Below are 7,747 nucleotides of genomic sequence, written 5' to 3'. Positions count from 1 at the left end.
GTGCCATAGTCCTTAAGTGGCCCACATCTATGACTGCATGAAATTCATGGCCACGGTTCGGTTACTTGGTTATTGTATCTGCTAAATATTTACCTTGAAAAGGTACTTTTTCTCCTTTGCATTTAGGAATAACTCTTTGGGGTAGAACTTTGTTGGCATACAAATACTCTCTTCCCACAGTCTTAGTTATTTTAGCATCTACTGATGATTCTTGCCAGATTTAATTATTGTTATGGTGTCTATAAAATGGTTATTTTCTACCTTTCCTTCTACTTTTTGAGTTAGTCTCTCCAGAAAAGGTTAGTAAGTGTTCAATGTCATTCTTGCAAATTCAGAACATTTTTCCCATTCCCTTATTAGCCTCAGAGTATTGGCTGTTGCACTTAACCTAGTTCACTTCAATATCATAAAATGAGTATGTAAATGAGTAGTGTATCCATATAGTATCCAGGAACAGAAGAAGCAGATTTTTCTTCCATGTTTCTTTTAGAGCAAGAAAACCTTTTATAGACTCTCCTAGGAGTCTTTCTTTATCTTCTTTCATTGGCCAGAATTGGAGCACATACCTGTGCTAACCAATCAAAGAAGGGAAAATAAGGGGAAAGCGTGATAACTTTGGACAAAAAAATGACCCCCTGCTTAGGACTGGGGTGAGCCAAAACCTCTGGTGTCTTTGTAAAAGAGACAACATGGCTGACAAATCCTGAATTTCTAATGGGAGCTGAGAAGCCAGGCTGGAGCCCATGGCTGGAAAGCAAGGATGTAGGCTATAAGTCTGGAGGACTCTCCTTCTGCCTCACTGTCTTATTCCCAGCACCACCCATCCTGTTATCATGCATGTGTGTATTAGTCAGCAAAATCTTGTTCATCTTATTTCCTTTTACTTTCTCAGAAACATGGATTCTACTTCTGTGCGCTGTGCCCCTAGTCTGCTTATCTGCTCCATCTGCAAGGACTATTTCACAGACCCTGTCACCATTAACTGTGGACATACCTTTTGTACTCCCTGTCTCTGCCTCCTATGGGAAGAAGCCCAGCATCCTGCCCGGTGCCCTGTGTGCAGGACAGTATCTCCACGCATAGACTTCAAAGGCATTATTTCTGCTGAGGGACAAGTTCATGCTAAAAAAGAATCAGTTGCTCAGAAGTTACCGAGGTCTGCCAGGCAGGTGTGTTGGATACACCAAGCACTAAAGATTATCTTCTGTCCGGCTGACAAGAGCCTGTTGTGTTTGCAATGCTCCCATTTCCCAGGGCATGCCAGTCACATACACTGTCCAGTATCACAAGTTGCTGAGCACTGCAGGGTAAGTACTGCCTCTGAATGCATGTGAAATAGAGAGGACTTCATATCTGATAGGCAATGAGGAAAAATGATTTTTTCTTCTCTTATGCCTTAAACAAGTAGCATTTCCAAACACCATCTGACCGGCACTGTTCTAAAACCTAGGGATACAACACTGAAGAAACTAAAAAAAACATCCTTGCTCCTCTGAAGTTTAAATTCTGTTAGGCTGAGGGAGAGGAATGATGATGACTTAAAGAGGGTGCTGGTGCTTCAGTGTAACTGACAGGGTGGATAATCTCTCCTGGCAGTGACGGTCATTGGCTACTTCTGCTATTATGACAATGAGCCTCCTCTCACAATAACAGATTTAGAAACCATATGTTCTAATCATGCCATAGAAAACCTATCATTGAATAGGTTTTGAAATGGCTCTCCTTTCAAAATTAATATGAATTAAGATTCATTTCTGAAAATTTTTCACGTTACATATAATATCAGTACTAGATTCCTCAGATAATGGATTGCATTTTCCAAATTCAAGAACTCTACTTTTGGTCAGTTTCCCAGTTATGACTAATAGTGTTCCCAAGGAAATTCACTGACATCTCTGCTTTCTTTACTTTGTGTTCTTCCCATGTCTATCCCCTTAACACTTTTTGAGTTATCTGAAAATTAGTATATTTGTTTTTCTAGTGCTCAAATGTGTAGTTCTTTTACAGGAGAAACTTATGATGCAAATGAAGTCTATTTGGAAAAACAGGCAGAGAAATCAGAGAAATATAAACAAAGAGTATGACTTGCTTAGAGTATGGCAGGTAAGTGTGAAACCCTGTTGCCCTTGGAACCAGCTTGGGACAGATACTATGGTAACTGACAATGGGAGAACCTAAGTTAAATCATAATGTTTCCTGACCAGATGAATCAAAAAAGAGGCTGAAGAAGTTCTATGCATATAGGAACTGCATAGAAATAAGGACCTTCAGTGCAGGATTTCACATTGAGTCTATTGTATAATTAAAAGGCTTTCCTTGATTTTTCTGGACAAAGCAATATGTATCACTAATACATCATCAGGGACAAGAAAATGCACTGTCACAAGGAAAAACACAATGATCAGAAGAATGGAAGTAAATACAGAGTTTCATAGGAACTTAGTAAACTTTGAATGTGAACAAAAGCTTCTCAAACAAGTATAAAATCAATGTGATGCTCATATGTTAGTAGAATTTAATTTCCTGGATATTGATGGCAAAGAGTTCTGAGGGACAAGAAAACTAAAGATGAGACAAACCAGGTAACCCATGGAATTGTTTGAGACCTGGGTGCTTGTCTTACTGATTAGTACATAGGGTATGAGGCAGAAGGTGGTGAGAAGTGTGGTTGGAAATGTAATCATGGCCAGGTCAAGAATGCACATGCCTAGTTAAGGACGTTTGACTGTGTCATTTATTGATTCACAAGGTGGAATTGAGAACCTGATCTAAAGAAAATGACATCTTTATTTTCAAAGAACTTGAGCAGTACGAAAGGAGACCTATAAAAATGCAATATTAGAGAATAGTAATTCACTAAATAGAATCTGCACATGGTTCTGTGAGAGTGCCAAAGAGTAATAAGAACATTAGGTTAATTGTTTAGGATGGATTGGTGATGAATCATTCATTCATATAAGGACCTATGGTATGTTGCTCACCATTCTAGGCCAACAAAGAGATACAGAAATGGACATAAAGAGAAACAAATCATGGACCTCCGGAGTTTATTATCTAGTGAGAGAACTCAAACCAGAAATTTAAGAAGTAAAATTTAAGATGCATGACATTTATGAAGTACTTGGAATAAAATGACAGCAGCAAATGGGTACAAAGAAAGCAGGCTTGAGGAATGTGGTGATTATAGAACACCCATTGCCAAGGTTACACCCGGGCGGAGATCTGAGGAGTTGTTAGGAGATGGTGGGAGATTAGCACCTAAGAATGCAGCTCTGGATCAGAGGAGACAGAAGAGATTATTAAAAGAAGTGAGTAGCAAATCGGATCAAATGTGGAATCAAGTTGAAGTACTATAAGAATGAATAATATTATTTCAATTTAGTAAAAATAGGCTCTTGGTGAGTTGGGCTGTGTAGTTGAGGAAACAGTAGGAGACAGACAAAAGGGGAGACTCACTGCTTGGATGAGTAATTGAAAATTGCATCTGTGGGCACAGTGATTTGATCACATTTGTTCAATAAGTCTAGCTTTGATGGCAATAAAAGTGTTAGCATAGAAGCTGGATACTTAGTTTTGACATTTCCAAACTAATTTGGTAAATGGGCAAATGACAAAAGCTGTGTGAAAAGAAAGGGAAAGAGAGTGTGAAAAAGTGGCTGAATAAGAAAGTAAAATGGAGACCAGCCCACAGAACAAGGGAGAGAGAGAGACACAGAGACATGTAGGCAAGGTGAGAATTGATATTGTGGGATAGTAATGTAGACCAGTAATCTCTCTGAGGAGACGAGACAGAGGGACCAGTAAATAGGAGGTGGGTGTAGCCCTGGGTAGTAAGAGGCAGGCAGAGCCCATCACTGGTGGAAAAGACTGTAAGAAATAGAGGTAATTTAGAAAGACCACATGTGACGTCCTCTGTTTTCCTGAGGAAGCAAATTGTTACTTTTTGCTGAGAGCAGATAGTAAGTTTGTAAGTACAAGCATTGAAAAGAATGGATTAGGATTTTCAGATTACTATGAATCTGATGAAACAACAAAAGTTGATCTTAAGTTTTTATTTTTACATGAAAATATGCAAGTTTGAGGGTAAGTAGTTGGAAGCAATGGTGCAGGCAAATAAATAATGAAAAAGAAGAAAAGGAAGGAGGGAGAAAGGTAGGAAAGAAGCCAAATATGTGGTTCTTTAGAAGGAGAAAGACATAAAGATGTATGTAGTACTTCTGTGATCTGAATATTTGCTTCTTCCCACAACTTGTATGTTCAAACTCTGACCCCCAAGGTGGTAGTAATAAGAGTGGGGGCTTTTGAGAGGTGATTAGGTCATGAGGCCACAGTCCTCAGGAATGGGACTGGTGCTCATCTAAAAGAGACCCTGGAAATCTCCCTTGTCCCATCTGCCATTTAAGAATACAATGAAACAATGGCTATCTAGGAAGTAGACTCTCAGCAGATACCAAATCTACCAGCATCAATCATCGACTTGCCAGCACATAGAACTGTGAGAAATAGTTTCTGTGTTCATTAGGTACCCAGTCTATGGCATTTATTTTTTAAAGCAGCCCAAACAGATTAAGACCAGAACATTGTTCATAGTCTGCAGACCATAGATAATGAGAGAAGAGTAAAACTGTCCAGATACATGATCTAACTAAACCAATGTCACTTCAGGGTTTTGTAAATCTAAGGATGGTGATGATCAAGGCTGAATATCCTAAGGTGTACCAATACCTCCACAAAGAAAAGCAAAAACATTTAGAGAGCCTGGCAATTGAAGGCAAGATGATTTTTCATCGACTACGCAGAAACGTAGCTAGAATGCTTCAAATGGGGAAACTTTTGAAGAGAATATATGAGGAGCTGAAAGAAATGTGCCTCAAAGCAGATGTGTACCTGCTCCAGGTAAGGACTGAGGAAGGATGTCAGGGTGCTGAACACCAGCCTGGTTGGAAATCATTTATATCCACTGAAGTCTGTATCCGCTTAGACCTCCATTATCTTTCTGCTTCCAAAGTCCAAATTCTGTCTCCTCTAACTGTGATGGTAGACTTTGCTACTCCAGTATAACCTGGAGGTCCAGGGTCACATCCATCCTGTACAGGAAAGGGAAAACTATATAGAAAACTTGAGGAACAGATCCAGAAAGAAATCTTCTCACCTTTTCTATTAAACTTAGAGTTTCTAAACAACTGCAACAGAGTAGCTTTTGAATACATAGTTCAGTTTTGTATCTGGACTTGTCAGTATGTGGGAGGTGCCCATTCTTTCTATTTTGAAATTGTAAATTTAGAGCCCACACACCCTCATAAAAACTTTGAAGAAACCCTTCATAAATCTGTAGATTACAACCAACAGAGCCATTGTATACTCTAAGAACCTCTTCTGCTTTAAATTTTATCATGATCATGATTTTATCAACTGTATGTAAATGTAAGACTAAGTCTTATCTTTTTAAGGATAAGGAAAAGGGCAAATGATTTTACTCAAGGAAGAAAGTGGAGATCTAGAATTTTCCAGCCCAGTCTCAGAGCTTCAGACCAGCTAAACAGGGGAATATCTTGTGTTCAAAGCTAAGCCTTCTTCTCTTTCTCTTTACAGGATTTGGGAGACATCATGAAAAGGTAAATTTGCCCTTCCATCCAAGTCATGGTATTGGTGACAGTAGTCCGGTTATTTCTGCTGAGATGGATCCACACCTTTTTATAAGTTTCTTTCTGTCCTCATTTATTCATTGTTTAAGACCCTTCTCGGTTTTATATTGACCACCCTTAGATAAAAGTGAGGGTTGGAGTGGGACATGGTTTCAGCTGCAAGGCTTAATGCAGAAGTTGCCAAGGATAACTATTTTTCCTGCCTCTAATTTTCAAAATCCTAGTTATTTGAGGATTATTCTACATATTCTGTGGGAAAAGCAAATAAGCTCAGAGGGGTGCCTGGGTGGCTTAGTCCATTAAGGGTCTGAGTTTGGCTTAGGTCATGATCTCGCAGTTAGTGGGTTTGAGCCCCGCATTGGGCTCTGTGCTGACAGCTCAGAGCCTGGAGCCTGCTTTGGATTCTGTGTCTCCCTCTCTCTCTGCCCCTCCTCCACTCTCACTCTTTCTCTCTCTCTCTCTCTCTCTGAGAAATACATAAAACATTTCCCTCTCTGTCTGCCCTCCCTCTACTTGTACTCTGTGTACTCTGTCTATTTCTCTCAAAAATAAATATTAAAAATTAAAAATAAAAACAAGTTCAGAGAGGCAACAGGTGGAAGGATGATGAGAAGAGAGGGAAAAAGAAAGAAAAATCTACAGAGATTAGGCTGTATATATTAGGCTCTATTAAGCTATATTTGACACCTACTGGATACCAGGAATTAAATGAGAACAGCTGTGTGGCTCCCGTAGGGAAGAGTAAGGGAGGAAACACACATTTGTGAGTCATCTGAGATTGAAGTAATAAGAGCATGGTAGCTCTTCATAAAACATAAGAACAACTACAATATTCCTCAGTTGGGGGAGTTAAATTCTGACCTTTTGCACCTAATTGTGAGGATTCCGATGTGGCATCTCCAAGGGATCACTTATGATCCGACTGGACAGGTCAGTAAGTGGCTCTTTTACTTTGCAGGAGTCAGTTAGTGCAGGTGCACTTGCCTCAGCCTGTGGACCCACAGCTCAGCGCATGGACAATCACTGGGATGTCTGAAAGGCTTAACAACTTCCGAGGTAAGAGGTGGCACCCTGGTGAGACCCCACTATTTCCTACAGGAAGAGATACACCTGGAGAACCTCTCCTCATTGCTCTATTAGTCTTTGCAGAGAACAGGGAAGCAGATAAATATGCAAACCTTTGTAACTAACCATATTTTATTGTTCACAAATAAAAGATAACTGAAGCCAGTCAAAACAACTGAATGTAACAGTTTCCTTATATGATAATTTCCAATGAATTTTAAAAAATGAAAGCACTTGGCATATAAATATTTATTTCTGAGGGGGGAGCAACCAGAGGAAGGGCAGAGAGGGAGAGAGAGAATTCCAAGTGGCGTTCCATGCTTTCAGCTTCGTGTCAGCACAGAGCCTGACATGGGGCTCGATCTTGCCAACCATAAGAGGATGACCTGAACCCTAATCAGGAGTCGAACGCTTAACCAACTGAGTCTCCCCCGGCACCCTGAAAGCATTTGACATATAAAACTGCATATTCATTCTGTGTATTTTATTTTATTTTATTTATATTTTTAATTTATTTCTAGGAGAGAGAGAGAGACAGCGTGAGCAGGGGAGGGTCAGAGAGAGAGGGAGACACAGACTCTGAAACAGGCTCCAGGCTCTGAGCTGGCAGTCAGCACAGAGCCCGACGTGGGGCTCGAACCCACGAACCGCGAGATCATGACCTAAGTGAAAGTCGGACGCTTAACCGACTAAGCCACCCAGGCGCCCCTCATTCTGTGTATTTTAAATTGAAGTTCTTAACTGTGGTTATATGTAAATGTTCAGATTCCTAGAAGCACCTTAAATTATTAAATGTTTATCTAAAAATTTAATTTAGGGAATGTATTTGAAAAATCACAAAATTTAGAAAGGGATGAGAATAGGTTTATAAACAACAGGTACGACCAGAAAACACATGGAGCACATGATTTGCTGTGTGGAGGGTCCCTAAGGCAGAAGTGGCCAGTGAGCCTGGCTCACAGGAGGAGCAGGCCTGGGATGTTATAGGTTGAATTCTGAGTCCGTGATGCCTGAGTTAGAAATTCAGAGAGTGAAAG

At 40.1% G+C, this 7,747-nt stretch overlaps 1 protein-coding gene across 1 annotated transcript in view; it reads left to right on the top strand.

Annotated features, from left to right (window-relative positions):
• The first annotated feature begins 896 nt into the window (after window positions 1-896).
• LOC144230699 (tripartite motif-containing protein 77-like) overlaps window positions 897-7,747 on the top strand; it is an 8,369-nt gene continuing 1,518 nt past the window's right edge. The window contains exons 1-5 of the mRNA XM_077763036.1: window positions 897-1,307; window positions 2,008-2,103; window positions 4,666-4,896; window positions 5,593-5,615; window positions 6,604-6,701. Of these exons, the coding sequence (XP_077619162.1) occupies window positions 897-1,307; window positions 2,008-2,103; window positions 4,666-4,896; window positions 5,593-5,615; window positions 6,604-6,701 (859 nt within the window). The remainder of the gene's footprint in view (window positions 1,308-2,007; window positions 2,104-4,665; window positions 4,897-5,592; window positions 5,616-6,603; window positions 6,702-7,747) is intronic.

The sequence above is a fragment of the Crocuta crocuta genome, unplaced genomic scaffold (genome assembly GCF_008692635.1).
Source record: "Crocuta crocuta isolate KB4526 unplaced genomic scaffold, BGI_CrCroc_1.0 scaffold614, whole genome shotgun sequence".
NCBI classification, from domain to species: domain Eukaryota; kingdom Metazoa; phylum Chordata; class Mammalia; order Carnivora; family Hyaenidae; genus Crocuta; species Crocuta crocuta.
Note: the sequence above shows the minus strand (reverse complement) of the source record. Positions and strands in the feature narration are given on the sequence as shown.